The 23,125-nt window shown below is 60.1% G+C and overlaps 1 protein-coding gene across 1 annotated transcript; it reads left to right on the top strand.

Moving 5' to 3' along the window:
- Positions 1–7,285: 7,285 nt before the first annotated feature.
- NKPD1 (NTPase KAP family P-loop domain containing 1) lies at positions 7,286–22,955 on the top strand. The gene is made up of 5 exons (XM_090051297.1): positions 7,286–7,385; positions 14,714–14,820; positions 15,137–15,302; positions 18,130–18,264; positions 21,217–22,955. The coding sequence occupies exons 1-5, from the start codon at positions 7,286–7,288 to the stop codon at positions 22,953–22,955; spliced, it is 2,247 nt and encodes a 748-aa protein (XP_089907423.1).
- The last annotated feature ends 170 nt before the right edge of the window (positions 22,956–23,125 follow it).

Below are 23,125 nucleotides of genomic sequence, written 5' to 3'. Positions count from 1 at the left end.
TGGCCAACGGGATCCCCCAGAGCTCACGTGTGGCAGCCCCGTGCCTCTCCACACTGCCGGGCAATACCAAGCCGGTGCACTTCCGAACCGCCCATCGCTGCCAGCTCGACACCCTCGTCCCGTCCTTGCGGCCTGCCCACACACCACCGGGGTAATTTGCCTGCATTCATTTATTGCATCAGTGTTAATGGTGCCCTTTGCTTGGTCCTTGCATTATTCCATCTTTCAGGAACTTGGCACGAGGGCAGGGAATTGGCTGAGGGGCAGGCTTGCTCGGGTGCTGGCTTGATGCAAAAAAGATTCAATTTAAATGCATTTAAATGTGTGACTCATTGACTTCACACACATAATCCACATGCCAGAAAAAGCTTTTTCAATTTTAAGTAAAAAATACAGTTCACAGCAAAGCTTTCACCTGCCAAAGTCAAGCCAGGCTGCAGGCCAGGGGCATGGAAGAAAGCTCAGCGGTCTTTGCAAGCCCAAGCCCAGTCCTCCCTCCTTCACGCCTCGCTGGGTTCAGCCCTTCCAAAGCACGGCGGTCCCCGGGCCATGGGCACAGCCCTGGGGGAAAGAGCTGGACGCATGGCCAAAGGGGTAAGAAGCCTGTGTGATGTGCATGGAGTTGGCTGGGGAACAGCCCAGGCCGGGCAGCCCGGCGGCACCGTCCCGGGAAGGATGAGGCGGGGAGGTTCAGCCAACCGCCTGCCACGGCCCTGGAGTCATTCCCAGCGGATGTGCAGATCCTGGAGGCTGACACACTTCCCCGTGCCGCCCACGCCCACCTGCGGGCACGCGGGCGGCGGGGCCGACACCCGCACTCGGCACCGGGGCCGCAGCGTCGCCCCGCCCCGGCCCCAGGGCCCCAGCCGCAGCCTGGCGGGCAGCAGACAGGCCCCGAGCAGGGCCGGAGGGTCGCTGGCGTGGGGGCAGCAAGGGGCTGGACGAGGGCTTGTCCGGGCCGGGCCTGGAGCGGGCAGCTGGACTCGCGGTGGTGCCCTCGGGCGGCCTGCCGGTGCGGCTCGGCTGCTCAGCGCTGCCTTGCCCGCCGCGAGCCAGGCACTGGCCTCGGACCGGTGTCATTTCAACGTCTGCCGCCTTTCTTCCCTTCTCTCTCATACAAAAATTAAAAGTTTGTTTCCTTCCTTCCTTCTTAAAAAATATTAATATTAATAAATAAAGTAAAATAAAAGTCTTTCTTTCTTTCCTTCCTTCATAAATAGTAAAAGCAGACTTAGAGAAAGGAAAAAAAAGACTTTTTTTCCTTCTTTGTCGCTCTCGTGCCGAAGTGCTGGGGATGGGGCTGACTGGGCTCGAGAGGCGTCAGTGCCCTGGGAGCCACATCCGTAGGCAAGGGCAGGGGAGGGCTCCTCACCCCCTTCCCGCCGCCGTCGGGGCACGCGGGTCACGCCGGCCCGGTGCTCCCGTACGTGCGTGTGCGGCACCGCGGCCGCCTTCCTTGCATTGAGAGCGGACTCAAGAATCTTAATGAGAAAAATGCACAGTACAGAGCAGCTAATGCGGCTGGTGACACTAATCAAGCTAAAGCTATGATGTGGTCTCACTGGACTGTCTAATTTGCAGCCTCCTGCTCTGCTAATTGGCTCTCATTACTGGTGTAGCGTGACGGGCTGATTGCTTCCTTTGCTTTGCTGACTGAGCTGGGCATCACGGGCAGAAAAGTTTGCTCAAAACCAGGTGTCCGAAATGTGGCTTCAGCCCCTGGGAGACGCAGCCCAGCTGGGCCCTGGCTCCGTGCCGCACGCACAGCTGCATACGGCACCAGGGCCGGGGCTCGCCTGGGCACGGGAGACCTCGATTCTTGTCCCCTTCTCAGGGCTTGGACTGGAGCCACCCGCTCCCAGCTGCAGCTGAGCGGCTGCCAGGCTCTGTCCCTGCCCCAGGCCCCGGTCCGGGCCAAGAGCCGGCAGCTCTGCAGCCCCACGGCACTGTCCTCCCTGGGGCTGCCGGGGTGGTGACCGCCCAGCCCCGAGTCCGCCTGGCCTGGCCCTCGGTGCTGCTGCGCAGCACAGGCCGGGCATCCTACGGTGCGACCCCCTGGCCACGCTGCCGGGACCCCGGGGCTGACTCTGTCCCACCTCCCGGGGCCTGGCCCTCCTGCGCGTCTGTCGCGCCCTGTTCCAGTCTCGGCCGTGCACCAGCACGGGGGGGCAGGCTCGCCCAAGCCCCTAAATAACCCAGCGCCGAGTGCCTCCAAGCACCCAAATCCCTGCTCCGTGTTCGGGTCCCTGCGGCACGTGAGCTCCTGCCAGGCTGTCCGTGCAGGCCGGTGGTGGGCGCAGGGCACATCTGTTTCCTGGAGGTTTTGCAGGACAGGCCTGGTCTCGCCGGGCTGGGCCAGGAGGGAGCTTCGCTCGGACCGAGCCGCAGGGGCCGAGTTCAGCCGGCGTCCCCGGGGCTCGGCTCGTGCGCGGGGATCCCTGCCCCGTGCGGATGGCGCCGCACGTGCTGCTTCTGCCCCGCTCGACTGGCACGGCCCCGTCCCCGCTGCCCCTTCCCGGGCCGGCCCGGGGCCGGCGGCCGTGTGAGGGCGCGCGGCGCTGCGCGGCGGCTTGCTGTCAGCGCTGGCACGCACAAAGCGCGTCTCCTGCGCTGACGCAGCGCCTGCTTCCACCCGGGCAAAGGTCGGGGTGGCTTCGGGCGGCGCCGCCCTCCCGCCTGGGCACAGGGCAGGGGCCGGGGCCACGGGGCTTGCAGCACCCCCGGCCCAAGGGGAATGGCAGAGCCTGGCGTGGGGGACAAGAGCAGGCCACAGAGGGGAAGGGGACGTGGGGTTAATGGCGCGCCCGCGGGAAGGGGGGAGCCCAGCATGTGGGGGCGGGGGGGGCCGAGCGCACAGGGCAGACGAAGGCCTCCGGGAAAGGGGAGGATGAAGACCCTGCTATGGGGGGCGCCAGCCATGGCATGAAACGGGGGCTCCAGGCTCCCGGGCGGTGGGGATGGGCACGGGCCCCGGCGCCGACTACCCTTGGCCTTGGCGTCACGTGAGCCAGCGCCCGCGGGCCTGTGCCCTGCCTGGCCCTGGAGTCGCTGCCTGCCACCCTCACGCTGCGTCGGGCAGGGCCGGCTGCCCCAGGCGCCAGACTGCCTGCCTGGTGCTGCCCCGCACGGGGGGCCGCACAACCCCCGGACAGGCCGGACGAGGGGTCTCATTACACGCGCGTCCAGGCCTCTGCACCGCACCCAGGCCGCCGGCGGCCCCCCCGCAGCTGCTGGACACGCTGCCGGCGGTTGTCCCCACGGGGCTCGGCAGCCCGGGCGCAGCCTCTTGCGCTGGCAGCTAACCCCAGCGACTCTGGGGTCATCTCCAGGCAGGACTGTTCTGCAGGTGCTCGGGGCTGCGGGGTGGGGGGTCAGGAAGGCCGAGGCGGAGATGGGACTGGGACTAGCTTCCCAGATTGAGGACAATAAGAAGTCCTTTTTTAAATACGTTGGGGGTAAAAAGAAGGTCCCGGGTAATGTGGGGCCCTTGCAGGACGCATTGGGAAACGTGGTCGTCACACCAGACGGCAAAGCTAACATGTTTAATGATTTCTTTGCCTCTGTCTTCCTAAGTAGGGACCAACAGCCCCCTCCCTGCTGGGCCCCCCTCGGGCCCCGGGGGAGGCACACCCGGGCCACGGGTTAGCGAGGATTTAGTTAGGGAGCTTCTGGAGGGACTGGACGTATTCAAGTCAGCCGGCCCGGACGATCTCCACCCTAGAGTACTAAAGGAACTGGCCGAGGTCATTGCAAGTCCCCCGGCACGGCTTTACGAGCGCTCGTGGTGCTCTGGAGAGGTACCGGAGGACTGGAAGAGGGCCAACGTGGTCCCCATCTTCAAAAAAGGCAGGAAGGAGGACCTGGGAAACTATAGGCCGGTTAGTCTCACCTCGATCCTAGGCAAGTTGTTCGAAAAAATTATGCTGGCACATGTCCATGAGGGGCCAGCAGGGGACTGCATGCTTAGGGGCAACCAGCACGGGTTCATCAGTGGCAGGTCCTGTCAGACCAACCTGGTGACCTTCTACAATCAGATTACCACATCCTTAGATGCAGGGGGAGCAGTGGACATCGTCTTCCTGGACTTCCGGAAGGCATTCGACACCATCTCTCACCCCGTTCTCATTAAGAAACTGGGGGGCTGTGGTGTAGACACCCACACAGTCAAATGGGTCACCAACTGGTTGGAGGGCCGCACCCAGAGGGTGGTGGTGGATGGGTCCTTCTCAACTTGGAAGGACGTGGGCAGTGGGGTCCCCCAGGGCTCGGTCCTCGGGCCTGCACTGTTCAACATCTTCATCAGCGATTTGGACGAGGGGGTAAAAAGCATCTGTTCAAATTTGCTGATGACACTAAGATGTGGGGGGACGTGGGCACCCTGGAAGGATGCAACAGGCTACAATCAGACCTAGACAGGTTACAAGGGTGGGCGGACGAGAACAGGATGGGTTTCAACACGGACAAGTGCAAGGTGCTGCACCTGGGGAGGAAAAACCGGCACCATACCTACAGGTTGGGGAACTCCCCTCTTGTCAGCACGGAGGCGGGCAGGGATCTGGGGGTCATCATTGACTCCAAGATGAACACGGGCCGGCAGTGTGGGGACTCGGTCAGGAAGGCCAGCCGCACCTTGTCGTGCATCCACAGATGCATCTCGAGCAGGTCCAGGGAGGTGACCCTCCCCCTCTATGTGGCACTGGTCAGGCCGCAGCTGGAGCACTGCGTCCAGTTCTGGGCGCCGCACTTCAGGAGGGATGTGGCCAGCATGGAGAGGGTCCGGAGGAGGCCACTTGCATGATCAGGGGCAGCAGGGCAGGCCCTATGAGGAGAGGCGACGGGACCTGAACCTGTTCAGCCTCCACAAGAGAAGGCTGAGGGACCTAGTGGCCTGTTATAAACAGGGGATTGAAAAGCAGCCTCCAGCTCCCTGCCGGGGGGCTGCAAAGAGGACAGAGCTGGGCTGGTCTCAGTGGGGGCGGATGGCAGTGCAAGGAGCAATGGGCGCAGGCTGCAGCAAGGGAAGTTGAGGTTGGATATTAGGAAAAACTCTCTTGCTCTGAGGGCGGTGAAGCCCTGGGACAGGCTCCCCAGAGCGGTGGTGGTATCTCCATCCTGGGAGGTGTTTAAGCCCCGGATAGACAAAGCCCCGGCTGGGATGACGTAGCTGGGGCTGGTCCTGCTTGGAGCAGGGGCTTGGACCAGATGTGACCCCCCTAGGTCCCTTCCACCCTCGCTGTCTATGATCCTAAGGGCTCTGGACTCCTGCCCACACGGGCCAGGCCAGGTGGAGCTGGGCCGGGCCCTTCCAGACGCATGTCACAAGGAGCAGGCATGGCACCTGCGTGAAAGCCAAAGGTCCTCCCGCCCACAGGAGCCAGGGCCTCCACCCAGGGCTCACCCCCTCCTGCACCAGCCACAGGCTTTGGCCTCTCAGGCTGGGCCGACGTGCCCCACCAGGACGGAGGCACCGCATTGTCCAGCCCCGGCTGTGCCTAGCCAAAGCCATCGTGTGCGCTGCGCATGGTGCGGGTCAGCCGCAGGGGCAGCGGGGCAGGGAGCGCCAAGGACCGCATGTCCCGGTGCAGCTCGCGGGGCGTGGGCAGCTCTGTGCACAGCCTGCAGTGGGTGCGCGGCCCCCGGCAGTCGCATTAGCTGAAGCCCAGGTCCCTCCAGAGCTGAGCAGGGGTCCAAGGCCCTCGGCTCTGGCTGTGGGACGGCAACACCCGTCTGTCACTCCAGGCCTGCGCGCGGCTCACGCCAGGAGCGCCGAACGGCTCTCCCCTGCGCCCAGCCCGATGCCCGAGGTGCGGGGGCTGCGTGGGCAGGGGCTGTGCGTCTCCTGTGGGCGCTACTCAAGGGTGCACTGCAGCGGTGGGTCCTTGCTGCTTCCCCGCCAGCCCCCGCGGTTTCCCCGTGCTCCAGCACCCGGTGCCGGCGCTGCCGCAGGAGGAGCTCGCCCTGTGCCCCCCGGCTGCGCTCACCGCCGGGACAGTGCTGCGGGGTGCCCAGCCGGGTGAGGTGTCGCGCCTGCGGCAGCAGGGACCTCGATCCTCAGAGCACCGAGCAGCCCACACCCAGCGCCCGGCACAGCCGGGGCCACAACGTCCAGTGCAACGCACCCGGCCCCTGCCCACACCGGCTCGGCTCGGCTCTGGCCACCAGCGCTTGCGTGTCCCGTCCTCCCACGGAGCGGCGTGGCACGAGCTGCCCCTTCCCTGCGCCCTCCTGCCTGCCCGAGACAGGGGTCGCCTGTCTCACCCGGCCCCAACGCCTTCGCCGGCAGATGGGCACCGGGTGCAGCGGGGGGACGTGCTGTCCGGACAAGAGACGGCTGATGCAGGGATTGCAGAGGCGCACGCTGCAAAGGCTGGAGGCGGACGGGGCTCGCGTGTTCGGTGGCTGCAGGGGAAAGGGCAAGAAGTGGCAGCTAAATGGCAGTGAAGGAGGGTCTCACTGGCCCGAGGGGGTGCAGTACTGGCACAGACGCGGGGGCACGGCAGGGGCACTGCCTCAGCCGCCGCCACGTGCCCACGTAACTGCACCGAAGAGCAAGCGTGGCCCGAAGCCTGGAGCAAAGGCGTGGTGCAGAATCAGAGCCCAGCGCCCCCGGGAAGCCCCCGGCTGCAGGGTCCCCGCGGGTCTGAAGACGGGTGGTGCGGGGGCAGCGACGGCACTTGCTGCTCCCCTGCTGCCGAATTCCCAGCCCCGTGGGGAGACCCCAGGCCAGCTGGCAGAGGTGGCCCGGGGCTGGATCCTGTGGCGTGGGGGTGATGGAGACGGTGCGGCCCTGTCCTGGCTCACAGGTCTCATCCGGCCCATGCCATTCATTCAGCCCCGTCCGTGCCTTCCCGCTCCACTCTGCGTGTTCGTGGGGGGCGAGGCCCGGTGCCGAGAGCGGACACAAAGATGAGACCAGTTCTCAAAAACACAATGTTGAGGCATCCCGAGCGCCCGGCCCAGCGCCACCATGCAGGCAGACGGCACCGCAGGCACGGCACCAGGAGCGGGTTCGGGAGACGCTTGGCTCCGGGCTGGGAGCTCGGCTCGGAGGTGACTCAGGCGCAGGGAGCTGGCGCCTCCCATGTGCGCGGCCCCGTGGCTGCCACTCATGCAGCCAGAATGTCCTCCTCATCCCAGCTAATTACTGCCTTGGCGCAGGATTCCTCTCCGAAGGGCCTGGGCGTGTGTCGCGGCTTCCCAGAGGAAAGGCAAAGGAGGCGGGACAGGAATTGGGGGACCAAAACTGGCATGAGACTGTGTATAAATGGAGATGGGCACAGGGAGCATGAGGACCCAAATGTGGGAGCAGAGCGGAGAGGCCAAGGCGGCGCTCAGACCACCACATGCAGCTGGCACCAGCCCCAAACCAGACAGCACCGTCGAAGGTAGGTGTCCTCGGGGCTGCGCCGGGCTAGTGCAGCAGCAGGACCCAGCTCCGCCCCGCAGCCAGGCACAGTCCTGGGGCCGACCCCGTCTCCAGCGGCTTGGATCACGGATCCAGCATCCGCTCTGGTGTCGGTCAGCGACGCTGTGGGTCGCTCGCGGCCCCAGGAGCTGCTATGGGAAGGAGGGGATGATGAGGCCCACATCACCGCGGCTTGTGAAGTGGTTTAAGGACCAAGGAGGGGAGCGTGAGACACGGACCCCGGTGCCAGCGAGCAGTTTTGTCATCCCCGAGGGATTCCCGTCGTCTGCCCTGATGATGGCCAGCTCACCTCTCCAGGACCACGGTCCTGGGAGTGGTGGCTCTGGGTAACTCTCCAGCCAAAGGCGTGGGCCGATGGCCTTCTCTGGCCCGTTCAGCCCTCTGCAAAACGTGTTTCAAGCTCCTCCTGGCTTGCAGGGGCACAACAGGAAGCTGCCGGGGAGGTTTCAGGACGCCGTTCCAAATCACGCGCGGCGCGTGGGTGGAGGTGATGCTTCCCACCGGGCAGGTTCGCCGGGCTCTAGGCAGCAGGAACCGGCCCTACTGGGTATTTAAGTGTATCACACCTCACGCTCTGCGGCCCTCCGGCACCTCCAGCAGAGACAGGCAGGAGAAGACGCGAGCGCCAAACTTCAACTGCGGAGCGTCGGCAAGCCTCTGCAGCACCTCTGTCTGTCTCCGACTGGTTGCTTGGCTGCTTCCCAGCTGAGGGGCCTTCTGCCAGCTCCCAACTTCCTCGGGCATCGGAGTTAGGGATTACCAGCATCACAGAATCATAGTGTCATTGAAGTCGGGTCGGGATGGACCTTGTAGATCTTCAAGTCCGACCCCCCGCCTGGGCGGGAGAAAAGACTGGACTCAAATGACCCCAGCCAGGTAGGCATCAAGCCTCTTCTTAAAGCCCCCGAGGGTAGGAGCCAGCACCACTTCCCTTGGAAGTTGGTCCTAGATCCTAGCCGCCCTGACCGTGAAGTCGTTCTTGCGGATGTCTAATCTAAATGTACTCTCTAATAATTTGTGTCTGTTGTTCCTTGTCATGCCAGGGGGCGCGAGGGGAAACAGCGTCTCCCCCAAACCCTTCTGGTCCCCCCTAGTGAGTTTATAGACGGTCACCAGGTCCCCCCTCAGCCTTCTCTTGTGGAGGCTGAACAGGTTCAGGTCCCGTCGCCTCTCCTCGTCGGGCCTGCCCTGCTGCCCCCGACCATGCGAGTGGCCTCCTCTGGACCCTCTCCATGTTGGCCACATCCCTCCTGAAGTGTGGCGCCCAGAACGGGACGCAGTACTCCAGCCACGGCCTGACCAGTGCCGCGTGGAGGGGGAGGAGGATCACCTCCTTGGCCCTGCTTGAGATGCACCTGTGGATGCAGGACAAGGTCCGGTTAGCCCTGCCAACCGTGACCTCGCATCGTCGGCCCATGTTCACCTTGGAGTCAGTAATGACTCCAAGATCCCTTTCTGCCTCCGTGCTCTCGAGAAGGGAGTTTCCCAGCTTATAAGTGTGCTGCTGCTTACTACTGCCCAAGTGCAGCACCCTGCACTTGTCAGCGTTGAAACGCATCTTGTTTGTCAGCCCACCCCTGTAACCTATCCAGGTCTTGCTGCAGTCTTTCCCTCCCTACTAGCGTGCTCGCCTCACCCCACATTTTGGTGTCATCAGCGAATTTAAACAGGCTGCATTTCACCCCGTTGTCCAAATCACTGATGAAGAAACTGAACAGCGTGGGCCCAAGGATCAAGCCCTGGGGGACTCCGCTGCCCACTTCTCCCCAGGTCGAATATGACCCCTCCACCACCCCCCTCTGAGTGCGACCCTTGAGCCAATCTGCAATCCATCTGACTGTGGAGGCATCAATGTCAAAGTCGCCCAGTTTTTTAATGAGGATGGGGTGTCGCTTCTGTGCCTCCATCTTCGCTCTTGACCTCACACTTCTGACGACTCCAGCAGCCCGTTAGCGCACAACTCCAGGAGCACCCCTTGCGGAGGAGAGGTGGCTCTCGCGTCCCTCTGCCGTGAGTCTCTCCCGCTTGCTTTCCTACCCCCATTTCTGCAGCTCTTGTCACAAGTCTTTCAGGTGGTTTTACTTTTCTCTCGGGGAAACTTGCAGGGTCAGGGCCCCTCCACCATCCCAGCCAGGTGCCATCAGCCCCTCCTTGGGCCCCGGCGCTGCAGGACGGTGTCGAGCCGGATTAAAGTCCAGCCCGGAGTCAGAAGTGAGAGACAAGAGCTTGGTTGGGTTCCTAAGAGGAATAAAACATAAATGGGATTAATCAAACATGGATTTCGATTAAAAATCACGGCACACACGTATCCGCCGGCCCTCCCCAGGTAATGGTGGAAGGAGAGATGGGAAACAACTGAGACGCGGAAGCAGCGAGTCGCGGCGGAAAGGAAAGGCACGGGGCGGCATTCTTTCTCACTGACTCCAGGAGACTTTCCCTCTATTGTGTCTAAATCTCCTGGTTTTGGTGGTGCCCGGGGACAGCCAGTGTAACACACCCTGCCTGCCCGGCCCGTGCTCTTCGTGGTGCTGGTCCCAGCCCTCCGCTTCAGGGCAGACCCTGAAACCAGGCCTGGCCTGGGGGGAGAGGGCCCAGAAACTCGTCCGGGAAGGTCGTGCAGCCCCATCAGCCACGGGAGAGGTCCCCACTCTGCCCTGCACTTTCCAACCTCACGGCCGGCATCGCGAATCGAGTGGCCTGGAAAGACCTGCCCGAAGATCGGATTCGCAGGGCGAGTTGTCTCCCCTCGTGGCTCATCTTGGGGGTGTCACTTTACTGGAAAGGGACCGGCCTTCCTGAGCCCGCCAGGACACTCTGCATCTCAGACCGGTGTCCCCAGGGCCTCCGGGACGCAGCACTTTTTTGCTCTGAATTTCCAAACCTGGTTCCAGATCAGCAGGAACGCAGCCAGACGACAGACGCTGCCTCCACTTCCAGAGGCCTGTGGAGAGCCTGGCCCAGGGCCTGGACCCTTTACGCTTGCATCCGAGCATCATCTGCCCCCTGACATCTGTGGGTCTAGCCCAGGGGATGGGGAGCAGCAGTCACGTTGCTGCTTTTGCTGCTCAGGTGAATCAAAGGAGCAGGGCAAAAACTGCTAGTGATAATTGCAGGAAATTCCTTCTTATTAAATGGTAGGAATTAATTAGTGGCCCCTTTTTTTTTTCTTCTGGGAAGCTAAAGGGTTGTGTCAGCATCGCTGGGCTCTAATTGTTGGTTCCTCCTAAGGTTAAACACCCTCATTTAATGTAAATGGGGAGCGGGAATGAATAAGGATCTAGCTATGGTGCTGGTGTCCCAGGAAAGCTGTGATGATTCTGCGTGCGATCCCAAGTGGGATAATTGGCCCCTCTCTCTTGCCACGGGGCATGCAAGCTGCTCATGTGGACACATGGAGCAGGTTGAGTTTTACCTGCTTTTCCCTCTCGGTTTCCACGCTGGGTTTCTCTCCCCCAGACGTCCACAGCTGCATTGGCATGCAGACCTGAAGCATCGTTTCCCTCAAAACCTTGGCCTGGGGAAGCTGAGCGTCCAAGGGAGGAGTCTTCACTGCCCTGGTGCAGGTGCATTCAGGAGAGAGCGCCGTGCCTAGACAGGTGCTGGGTGCCTCCTTATCCTGCTGATCAGCAGTCCAGGGTCTCTCACCAGGACAGGCACGGGTGTTGTCTAGTAGCCCGGGGCTCTAGGAGCTCAATGGCCCTCTGTTTCCAAACTGCTTCATGCCTGTTGTTACATGCACACTTGTAATTTTTACCATGCTACGGGCCGTTTCATCAGAAGAAAGGTAGCGAGTCAAAAAGCAAGAGCGGGGCAGGCAGCAGGCCCCAGGCACCCACTCTGCGCTCACACAGAAGTAACTAAGTGGCTTGAACCGTGACAGAGGTTTCTGGCCAGCGCTGTGCCATTGGACCCAGTGCCTGACACGGCATAGCTGGGGTCATGGAAAGAAAGATCACATGCCACGAGGGACCTGGAGGCCCAGGAGGACCGTGCCAGAGGGACGGCTCTAGACTGGCCGATGTGGCCAAAGTGGCTATCCCCGGACTGCCCACGCACTGGGGATCCAAAACAAACACAGTCCAATGGGGCTTCTCTCGTGACGTGAATCCACGCGAGCACGGCGAAGCACGGACCTGGGCTCCAGCTTGTTTAGCAGCTGCTCGGTGCGACCTGTGCGAAGGAGATCCCCGCCGCAGCACGACTGGAAAAACATCTCCCTTCTGATGAGGACATGGGAAGAGGAGACAATGACGACAACTGGCCATTTATAGGTTATTTGCATAACTAAGCTGCCACTGTCGAGTACTGTATTTTTCTAAGCCCGTATGCACGAACACACCCAGACGGGCAGACTTGTCTTATCAGGCTGTCTCTGAGCATCGTCTCCTCGCTGCCCTTGACCAAGTTTCTTCTGGGACCAGACTTGCAGCTGCTTTACTCAACTTGAGCTGGGGAATGGTTTTAGCAAGATCAGGTGTGGACTCTCCACCCTTAGAGGTCTTTAAGCCCTGGCTAGACCAAGCCTTGGCTGGGAAGATGTGGTTGGGGCTGGTTCTGCCTTGAGCAGGGGGTTGCACTAGATGTGACCTCCTGAGGTCCCTTCCACCCTCATTTTCTATTCTTCTGTCTTCTTTCTGGTTTTGTGGTTAAATCTGAATTTGCTCAGCTATTGCAAGCATGGTTGCTCAGCTCTTTCCTCAGCAAAGCCCTGCCTTGTATGAGAGCAGTTTCCTTTATAATGTCCTGTGCTAAGAGCTCCCGTCACCACCTCCCAACCCAGGTCTTGACGCCGTGGCCCTTGTCGATAGTCACAGCAGCACAAGGACTAGTCCAGGCACTGGAAAAGGTCCTTGCAACCTTTGCTGGGGCTCGGTGCTCCCTCTGCCATTCCCTACAGTGAGATCAGCCTCGCAGGGGGCTGGGTGATGCTGGGCATTTGCGCAGGAAAGCTCAGTCCTTAGTGGAGGATCATGGCAAGGGCAAGTGGTGAGAAAGAGGGCAGCAAAGGTTTCCATCGTAGCCCGTGCCAGCAGCCCCGGCATGAGGCGCCCCACCAGAGACCAGCAGTGACCAGGGGCAGCCGGGGGACGGCACCTGTTGTCTGTCCCCAGGGCCGTGACTGCGGTCTGGACATCCCCAGTGTTTTGTATCCCCGTGAACGTGGAACTGAACAAGGACCCTTCTTGACATCAGCCCCGTCCCTCGGGCCCCGAGCTGGAACGCCTTGTGTCTGGTTTCCATCCCGTCTGCCATCCCGCCCAGCCCTGAGTCAGGGCACAGGGCAGAGGCTTGCCCAGGAGAGGTGCTTAGCTGGTAGCTGGTAGCTGGGTGCGTCTTGGTGTCCCGTGGTTTTGTTTTCCATGAGGACGGCTGTCCTTTCGTGCCTCATCCAGGCAGGACCGCAAGGGGAAGCACGATGTCTGGGTGCAAGGAAGAGAGCACTGAAGCCCAAAGCAGGCAGCCAAGTCACCAAGCTCGGGGTCTGCTGGTACTTCTGCTTCCCCTCCAGGGCATTCTCCAACGCCTCTCCCCGGGCTGGCTGCAGAACGTGTCACCGCTCCCGTACGACCGTCATCGCTTTTCATTTCCTCCTGAGACCCCAGCGAGGTCTTGCCTTAGCTCTTCCGTGTCGGCTTCAAATGGTTTGGCCTCCCCGTCATTCCTGAGTGTTTCCTCCTTGCTTGGTGGTTGTTCCTATTGCAAATAGCTCTCAGGTTTGTCTAGACCAGTGGGTCTTGACCTTTTTCCACCCAGGAAACCACTCACTCGACTCTGGGGAGCCCTTGGAATATGGCAGGTCATGGTTTTCCCTACAGGAAAATATTAACACAATGGAAAGGACTCGGAGGACGATGCTAGCAGTGCAGCAGACTGATTCTTCTGTGCATTAGCGCGTCATGGCAAAACCTGTGCTATTGCACGAATGCACAGTAGACTTAGTCTACTGCGCATTAGTGTCATGTAAAAGGCATGCGCTGCCGCTGCTGTGCAGTAGTGCTGGTTACTGCACATTTAGTTAGTATCTGTTATTACAGGTACTAAACCTAATGCATAGCCGCGGCAACACCAATGCATGTGTAGACATGCCCAGAACGACCAAAGCAGGGCAGAGGGCTTTTAACACCGCGGGCTGGTTTGAAGTCTCTGGGTGAACCCTGGTGAACCCTGTTTGCACACGTAAAGGTGCTAACACTGCCGGGCACCCCAGGGCACGCTGGCGGGGAATCACTGGTCTCCACCCTGAGTGCAGCTAGGAAACGCTCAGGCACCTTTGTGGGGAGGGGAACGTGGCTCCGGGTGGCCTCTGAGCAGACTCCTTTGCCGCCAGGACAAGCACTGGGGATCATTTTGGACCGTGTCTCTGGGCTTTTCTTCCGCAGGTGACGCAGACACCCTAGACAGGCTCCTGCTTTCTCTCGTTGCTTCTCCGGCCTCCTCCTGGTTAGAGGCGCCTTACGTTTCTCAAGCTGTTGCATTTGACGAGCTGTGACTTCTCTCCCTGTTGTTTCACCCACTCCGTGCGTGGCTGCTATCACTGGCAGATCTCCTGGGGCTGAGAGCGAGCTGCCCTGGCTTTTGTGTCTGTCTATCTCAGCACACCAGAAGTGATGGTTTTCAGCTGTGGACCTCGTTATCTTTTCTGCTGCCCAGTTGTTGTTGGTTTTGAGGGAGGGGGAGTTATTTTGTTTTATGGAAGTGCCTATACTGCGCCCAAGAACTGTCTCTTCCCCCAGGCTGCGAGGGCGGCGGAGCCCGAGAGCTCAGCTCAGCGCTGACTTCTGCCTCTGGCTTCCTGCTGCTCTGAGTCCAGCGGTCGCTGACCCCGGCATCTGGAGGCCGTTTCTGACAGGCACGTTTTGTCCTTGTTCTCCAAGCTGCATTTCCCCAGTTTCGTTCCCAGCAAACTAAGACCAGAGGATGATGCCGTATTGTCTCTCATACAACACGCCCCAAAATATGACTTGCATCATGTTTTTGAACGGTCTTATAAATGGTTTTTTTCCCCCAGAAAAAAATCTTCTTCCAAATGGCCAGTTGCACCTACTGGACTGCAGTGTGCTGGGCTCCCCAGGGTGGTCCAGGGTCCCCCATCTCATGTAGCCTCTGTGGTCCAGGATCCCTGGCCTGGGCAGCCCCCCGACCATCACCGATGCTGTTTCTCACCATCTATGTGATGCAGAATCAAAGGCAAAAGACTCCCAAATTGAACAAACTAGGATTAGGATCAGGATCCGGAGGCTGCACATAGAGCCGAGCCCCAGGTTTCTGGGTCCTGTGTGAACGCAGCGGAAGACAAGCGCCAGGCGGACGGCAGCACAGGGGAGCACAAGGGCCCCGGGCCTGACCAGCACGGCCGGCGGAGGTGCGGCGAGCCGATGGTGCTGCTCCTCGTGGTACCGCTGGGACATGCGCTCAGGGCACCTCCAGCAGCTTCCCAACCTGCTGCGCTTCGCCGCGCTTGGGCCATGGCTGCAGCACCCTCGCTAGCCCCTTCCCAACCACACTGTTGTCATGGTTTGACTTTGCAGCCAATTAACAGAACACGTGGCAATGCTTCGTCACGCCGGATTCATGTTGCCAGTCCCGCGGGCTGCGGTGAGAGTAACACCAAGTGCCGGGGCGTGCGACAGCCACCCCGTCTCCTCACACCGGTGCAGTGGGCTCTGGTCAGAACTGAGCCATTAACGCCCCGTTGTTCTTCCCCCCCAGGCCGGAGCTTATCTGGGAAAGCCGGCCAGCGCCCCCGCGGCCCCAGCCCCCATGGACTCCAGCAGCGAAGAAGCCGCCTACCTCAATCACCCAGAGGAGCCGCTCAGACCGGGATCTCTGTGCTCCAGGGGGGAGACCTATGCCGTTGACGTGGAAGATGGCAAAGGTACGTGGCTGGGAGGCCAGGCCTCCATTTAATTTGGGGACCAGGGATGTGGCATGACTGAGCCAACGGGCAGCTCAGTGGCAGGTGACATTCAGCATAGATCAGTGCGAAGTGATGCATGTGGGCAACCCCCCCAGCTGTCGCTGCATGATATCAGGCTCTGTAGGAGCTATTCCCGCATAGGAAAGAGCTGGGAGTTGATATACAAGATGGGTTAGCTTGCTTATTGAGTAGGTCATAAGTTTAAGTATGAGTAGTTCATAAGTTTATAAGTTCATAAGTTCAAATATATATGTAATACGGAACATAATTTTTAAGTAAGGAAACATAAGTGCTGATACAGAAGAAATCTCTTCCGGGGCCTAGACTGATTCAGCTGGAAAGAGGAAGGTGCCCTCATGATGACTTTGATCGCGAAAGATAAATATAACTAACAGAAAAACATGTTATATAACAATGAGTAACCTTATTGCACGTGCAGGTAACCATATATAGAGGAACATATAAATATGGAAGTTAAAAACCCCTTGGGGTAGCTCTCGGTCCTTAAGACGGGAGACTACCCTTCTGCAGAAGTAATAAATTTACTACTGGCACTCTTATGTCTCTTGACTTATATTATCACGGCTAGTGCCCACGACGCAAGACCAAGTTGTCCTTCAGTGTATGGGCAACTAACTCGATTTTGCTAACAGAGTCACTGCCGACCGTTCACTAAAAACATCAGCTCTGGCTCAGCTGCCATCCAGAAGGCAAGTGCAACATCAGTGGTTATTAGGAAGGGAATTGTGAACACAGCCCAAAGTATCACAGTGTCCTTTTATAAACCTACAGCCCCAAATACTGTGCCCAGGTCTCGTCCCCGCACCTCCAACAGGGGAGAGGAGACTAGAAACAGTCCAGAGAAGGGCAGCGAGGAGGATCAGCGCCATGGAGCAGGGCTAAAGAGGCCAGGCTAGTTCAGTTCAGAAAAGAGGTGCTTGCGAGAGGACAGGAGAAAGCTTTACAACTCACTAAATGGGGAAGAGACAGTCACCATGGTCTCACCACATACGAATGAGGGATCACAAAATGAAACTCCTAGATAGTCAGTTTAATATAAGGAAGTTCTCTGTCACCCAGCGGGTCGCTGAACCTGTCGGCACCAGATGTGGTGGAAGCTGAGAGTTTACAAAAGGTTTGGACAAGAGGAATTAGGAGCTATTGAGCGGGGGAGCGAGGGCCAGAGCCTCTGGGTCAGAGCTGCCCGGACCTGCGGTGCTGGAGGCTGCAGGGGGAGAGGAGCAAGGGAAACCCCGCTCAGACCCAGTCCCTCTCCCATCCAGCTCTGCTCTCTGCCCTCACGGGACACAGGGGACTGGGCAAGATGGACCAAGGGTCTGCCCAAGGAACGGCGGGTCTTACCTTCTCGTGAAAACCCCGGCGACTTTATATCCCTCGGGGGTCACCTGCAAGAGCAGAGCTGTTAGCAGCTGCTCTTCAACCTCCTGCGGCCGCTTGTTACCGTGATGCCCAGCGCACACTGTTCTGGGGCCAGGAAAGGTGAAGAGTCCAGTGTGGTCTGAGCCCCCGGCTGGATCCTCTTGCAGGCTGATGTCTGGTGTTTAACCAACAGCTACAAAAAACAGAGAGACAGACAAATGAACAGACAGACAGGCAGACAGATAGATAGATAGAGCACAAGTTTCATGGGCTTATCCCTATTCTCCCTGCGGTCTCTCTCTCTCTCTCTCCTTCTTTTGCATTCCAATTTCTGGACATCCTTTCACAGTGTCTGAGGACAAGAGCTTCAGCCCACAAAAGCTTGCACTATATCTATCTATCTACCTACCTACCTACTGAACCCCTAACATACAATAACATACAAGCCAGTGGGAATATCCAAGAGGAAATGTCAGAAATTGGCAAAGAGGTAAGCATTTAACTGCTGAAACAAGGTACAACTACTGAGAAAAAAAAAGCTGGCTTACAGAGCAAAGTGTAATTATTCTTTCTCCTCATGTTAATATATAAGTAGGAAAGCTTAAAATCCACCACAGGTATAGACAGATGTCTAAATGCCTTTTGAAAGCAAATGCCTCAGGACAACAGTCAATATTAAATGGGATAAATTTGGAACAAATCCCCAGATACCTCAAAAAGAGTTCAGCAACAACTTATCTACACAGTTATCCAGAAAAAGAGAGGGATCTGTGTAGGTTATGCACTCAAAACAAAGCTCGGACATCTGCCAGGGCAGGCCTGCCACTGGCCAGCAGAAGCAGGGGGTCAGTGATCAAGGGCCTGAGCCTCACGTGGCCAGTAACGTTAGACGTGACACGGCAAGGAGCAGTGGTTCACGCACTGTTTGGACCACCAGGCTCCAGTCAACCCCCAGAGCTTCGTCTTCAAGACGGAGGTGGACAGAGCCCGGTGCAGCGACAGACGTCCGGGCCGAGGGGAGAGGCTGGAGGAGCTCGGGGGATTGAGGCCGGAGCGGAGGAGATGGGGGTGGGGAGGCTTTGATCCCAGCACAAGAGGGGACCGAGGCGGGCTCTCCTCTGTGGGCTCGGGACAGGATTAGCAGTGGCCTCCGGCTGCAGCAGGGGGGACTGAGGCGGGAGAGGAGGGGAGCCCCGTCTCAGGGGCTTGAGCATGGGACAGGCCTAGAGAGGTGGGACCGTCTCCGTCCCCAGAGTTGGACGGACCCATGGCCGGTTTAGTCAGGGCTGGACCTGCCCTGAGCAGGGGCTGGGGCCCCTGCCAGCCCGACTCTGTAACGCCCTTCGGGCAGGCGGCAGGGCTGGGGGGACACAGGGCCCTGTGCTCACCACTGCTCCCCCCACAGCAGACGCCCTGACCGAGGACGACGTTTACTGCCGGTGCCTGTCCAAGACGCTGTGCTACACCTCCACGCCCGTCACCGTCGGCTTCTACGCGCCCTGCGGCCAGCGCCTGCAGTCCCTGCTGGACAAGATCACAGGTAGGCCGGGGGCCCGCCAGGCGCAGGGCCCGTCGGACCGGGCCCAGGGGCTCGCCCGCTCCTGGCCTGCCCAGGCTCAGCTGGGCGGGCACGGCCACGCACCCCTCCGCGCGCGCAGCCCCGGGGCTGGGAGGCCGGCAGCCGCTCCCTCCCTGCCTGCGCCCTAGCAGCTGAGCGCCAGGGTCACTCGGCCCCAAGTCCTACCCCTGCCCCGGGGGGTGCGGGCACGTCTCTCTGATGCCCAGCACAGCTCAGCCCACCGTGCCCAGGTCAGGCATTACCCAGCCCCCAACATGCCCCTTCTGGGGCTGCAATTCCTAGTTTTGGGGAAGAAGCAGGCAGTGCAGGGGGACTTTCAGGAAATGCAAACGAAACTGAAAGCATCACGATGCCCCTTTGCAAACCCTTGGTGCCCCAAATGCTGCACCAAGGGCTGGTCCCCGCACCTCTGCCAGGAGATGGAAAAACTGGAGAAGGTGCAGAGAGGGGCAGGGAGGAGGGTGAGCGCTGGGGGGCTTCCTTAGGAGGGGAGAGCAACGAGGCCAGGCCTGGTCAGTGCAGAGAAGAGACGCTTGAGGGGGGACAGGAGAAGGGTTTACAAAACACTAAATGGGAAGAGAAAGTGACAGGGTTTTATTCTGAACTCTCTCATGGGACAAGAGCGAGGGGCATGAAATGAAACCAATAGGTCGTTAGTTTAAAACTAAGAGAAGGAAGGGTGTTTCCCCTGAGCATGGGATAAAAGCAGGGAACTTGTGGGCACGAGATGTGGGGGAAGCCGCATGCCACCACATCCACCCAGGGCTGGGCCTGGGCTTGAAGCAAAGGGGCATCGGGTGCAGGGGAGCGCGGGGCACGGCCTCCGCACCAGCACGTGCTGGACCCTCAGTGGCTGCCGGGGAGAGAGGAGCAGGGGGAAAGCCCTGCTCAGGGCCGTCCCTCTGCTTTCCCGCGCCTGCGGGACCAGGAGACCGGGCACAACGCACCCAGGGTCTGCCCCAGTAAATGGCAGCTCTTACATCCCCTCGTCCCGCTCACGGCAAGGGCCAGGCGGGAGCCCAGGACCCCCCTGCACCCGGGCAGCAACCACCTTATTCTCTGCTTTTGTCCTCCCAGCCTCGCAAGGCAACAGTGGGGGCCATCTTCAAAAGGAAACTGCGGGGCCGGGGGTGCCTGGACTGTGGTGTGGCGATTAAAGTGGTGCTGGGCAATATGGCTCAAGCCCCCCGGGGGAAAGTGGGACCCAGGCAGGGTGCCCCCTTCCACAGGAAGTGCCCAACCACACAGCTCCTGGGGGTGGCACACGGGCCGTGGCCCAGCGCCTCCGGGCGTCGGTTGCTGGCACGTTACATCGGCGCGGCTTACACGCACGTCCGGGTGCCCCCACCTTGACGCTCAACAAGGCCAAGTGCAAAGTCCTGCGCTTAGGCGGAGCGATCCCCTGCGCCGGGGCAGGCGGGGGGGGATGGGCTGGGCTGCAGCTCTGCAGGAAAGGACCTGGGGGGACAGGGGACAGGAAGCTGAACAGGAGCCGGCAGCGTCCTGGGCTGCGCTGGTAGGAGCAGTGCCAGCACATGGAGGGCAGTGTTCAGCCCTGGGGAATCTGTCCAGTTTGGGGCCCAGTTTTGGCCCCCCACTATAGAAAGGATGCGCACAAATTGGTGAGTCCAGTGGAGGACAATGAAAATGGTTCAGGTGGTGAGACACGTGACTGTTGAGGACAGCATGTGTAGCCTGCAGAAGAGAAGAGTGAGCTGGGGTTTGAAAGCAGCCTTCACCTCCCTGCAGGGGGGCTGCAAAGGGGATGTCCCCAGTGGGGGCAAGTGACAGAACAAGGAGCAATGGGCTCAAGCTGCAGCAAGGGAAGTTGAGGTTAGAGAGCAGGAAAAGCTCTCTCATGAGGAGGGTGGTGAAGCACTGGGACAGGTGCCCCAGAGAGGATGTGGAGTCTCCATCTGCGTCTGAAGTTTTGGAGGTGTTTAAGACCCGTCTAGACAAAGCTCTGGCTGGGATTAATAGATCAGATTAATAGATTGTAAGGGGCTGGAAGGGAGCTTGGAAGAGCATCGGGTCCAGCCCCTGCACCAGGCAGGAAAGACAACTGGGGTCAGGTGACCCTGGCGAGGTGACCGTCCAGCCTCGTGAAGATTTCCAGGGTAGGCGACGACACCACCTCTGCAGGGAGCTTATTGCACAGCCTGGGCACCCAAGCTGTGAAGAAGTTTTTCCTAATGTTAAGCCTGAAATGGTCTTCCAGGAGTTTGTGACCATTGCTCCTGGTTTTCCCCAAGGGTGCCCAGGTGAACAGTTGTTCACCGAGCCCTTGATGTGCTCCCCCAGCGTAGCAGTGAGCTGCTACCAGGTCCCCTCTCAGACTTCTCTTCTTCAGGCTGAAGAGTCCCAGGATGGAGTTGGGGCCGGTCCTGCTTGGAGCAGGGGCTGGACTAGACGTGACCTCCTGACGTCCCTTCAGACCTCGTTGCCCGTGATTGTATGCATGTCCACAGGGTGCGCACACACAGTCCTGTTCCCACTTGTCCCGCATGTAGCGTGTGCTCAGTTCACACGCGCGGACCGATGCGGCCGTGCCGCAGGGCAGCGGAGTCGGGACCCGCAGAGGAAGGCCAAGAAGGCCGCTCCCGCGTCTTGGAAGCCACATTCAGGCTCCCAAAGGGAGGTCGACATCCACCCCCAGGCTGCAGGGCCAGGACACACCAGGCACTTTCCCCAAGCTGGACTGTACCCGAATACCCTGGCGGGGGGCACATGGGGCAGTCCCTGCAGGAGAGCCAGGGGGGTGCGTCCTACATCACTTCTGAAATTGGGCTGGGGCCCTTGAGGCATGGAGGGCTCTCACCCTCAGCAGTGAGTGTCTGCCATCAGTCCCCCTTCACCCGGTCCTGGCATGAAAGTGGCGGCTGGTCACGGCCCATCTTTCTCCTTCCTCCCCAGCCTGCATGAACGAGGAGAGCGCTCGGCGAGAGCAGGAGGAGCTGAGGAAATCCAACCAGAAGCCACGGTCGGCTCATGGCTGGGACCTGATCGTGCTCCTGTGGTACCTGATCTTCTACCGGCCCGTCATCACCGAGTACCACCTGCGGCGCAAGAACCTGCGCTCCATCTTCATACGCTTCAGCGCCTGGCAGTACGCCGGCAGTGACAAGCTGTGGGCAGGGCTGATCACCACCCTCTGCAGCAGCATCCGCAGCCATTTTGGCGCCCTGCCCTTGAGCTTCTACCAGGTGGTGGGGAGCAGGCCCCAGTTTGCCTCGGGCTTCAGCCAGAAGGAGTGGAACCTGAAGGGCCACACGTGCATGAAGCTGTGGGGCCTCCTCTTCTTCCTGGTGTCGGGGGTCAGCCTGTTCGCCGTGGCCGCCTTCATCCCGGGGATACGGGACAGCAACGTGCTGAAGTTGGTCGGCGGCTCCTTCGCCACGCTCTCCGGGTCCGGAGCCGTGCTGACCGCCTTCAACGTCATTAAAAACATGGTGGTCACCCAGACGCAGAGGATTGAGAGGCTGACGGACAGCCACAAGTTCAGCAGCCACCTGGGCTTCATGAGCAAGGTGAAGAGGGAAGTCGAGTCGCTCACCGGCTTCATGAACTTCATGGAGATCTTCGAGAGGCGGAGGCTGCGAATCGTGATGGAGATCACTTGCTTGGACACGTGCTGCCCGGAGAGGATCACCGGGGTCCTGAATGCCATGAACACCCTGCTCTCAGACACCAACGCGCCCTTCATCTTCATCCTGGTGGTGGACCCGAGCGTGATCGTGCCGTGCTTGGAGCAGACGTCCTCCATGAAGGGAATTGCGGACAACGGGTACCTCTTCCTGAACCGCACGGTGACCTTGCCATTCTCCATCCCGGTCATGGGCATCAAGTCCAAGCTGCAGTGCCTCCACAATGTCGTGCAGACGCGGGAAGACCTGATGTACCAAATCATCACGCGCAACATGGAGAGGGAAGTCAAGAAGGTGAGGTGGAGGGTGGAGATGGTGGACAGCGCCGAGCCCTCTGGCGAAATGGACCAGAGCCAGCTCGATGCGCAAGCCGTGAGGTACATCCACGAAGCCTTCCACTGCATGCACGATGACTCGGACTGCCTCCATCGCTACATCCCCAACAGCGTCACCCAGATGCGGCGGATTGTCAACACCATCCCTGTCACCCTGCGGCTCATGATGCACCACAGCATCACGCGGCACACCATCTCCGCCAGGTCCGTTGCCGCCTGGGTGGTCCTGGCCAACCAGTGGCCGTGCCGCTTGAGCTGGATGTTGCAGTGCATCGAGGACAAGGAGCAGCTCCAGCCCACAGAGGAGTTCAGGCATCAGTCCCTGTGGAGCGTCTTCACAGAGCACTGCGCCGAGCTGTACGCCATGCACAAGGACATCAAGAACATCCTGGACCTGGACGCGGACCCAGAGCTTTTCCAGAAGTTCCTCTCCAGCGATTTCCCCTTCACTGTGCAGCAGGCCGACACCTTCCTGAGGGACACCGTCAACCTGGACCACTCCATCAAGCACAAGCTGGCGCTCATCCGCGCGCTGAACACCCTGAACGTGGCCGTGAAGCAGCCAAGCTTAGCTCGATCCAGCTCTGTGTCCAGGGGCGTGCAGTGTTCTGCCACGCACCTGCAGCAGGCCCCGGATTCCAAGCAGGAACTGGATTCGAACCAGGCGGCTTAGGACGTGGGAAGATACGGAGAACTCGAGTGTCCCGGGACACTCCCGGCTGTGCCTCGTTGGCTGACGGCGGCGAACATCTATCTGCCTGGCGCCCGGGCCTCAGGGCCGTGGTGGCGCCCCCAGCCCCTGCGCGACAGCCGCACAGATCTTGCTTTTTAAAAGGGACCCGA

The sequence above is a fragment of the Crocodylus siamensis genome, chromosome 6, assembly GCF_052110815.1.
Source record: "Crocodylus siamensis isolate JL-2025a chromosome 6, ASM5211081v1, whole genome shotgun sequence".
Taxonomy (NCBI): Eukaryota; Metazoa; Chordata; order Crocodylia; family Crocodylidae; genus Crocodylus; species Crocodylus siamensis.
This window is presented reverse-complemented; position numbering and strand designations above follow the sequence as displayed.

What these genes read in the sequence shown, in the direction of transcription:
- NKPD1 (XM_090051297.1), top strand. Translation starts at nt 7,286, where the DNA reads ATGAGGACCCAAATGTGGGAGCAGAGCGGAGAGGCCAAGGCGGCGCTC. An exon ending in TGACGTGGAAGATGGCAAAG is followed by an intron (nt 15,303 to 18,129) that starts GTACGTGGCTGG and finishes CTCCCCCCACAG; the next exon opens with CAGACGCCCTGACCGAGGAC. An exon ending in CCTGCTGGACAAGATCACAG is followed by an intron (nt 18,265 to 21,216) that starts GTAGGCCGGGGG and finishes CTTCCTCCCCAG; the next exon opens with CCTGCATGAACGAGGAGAGC.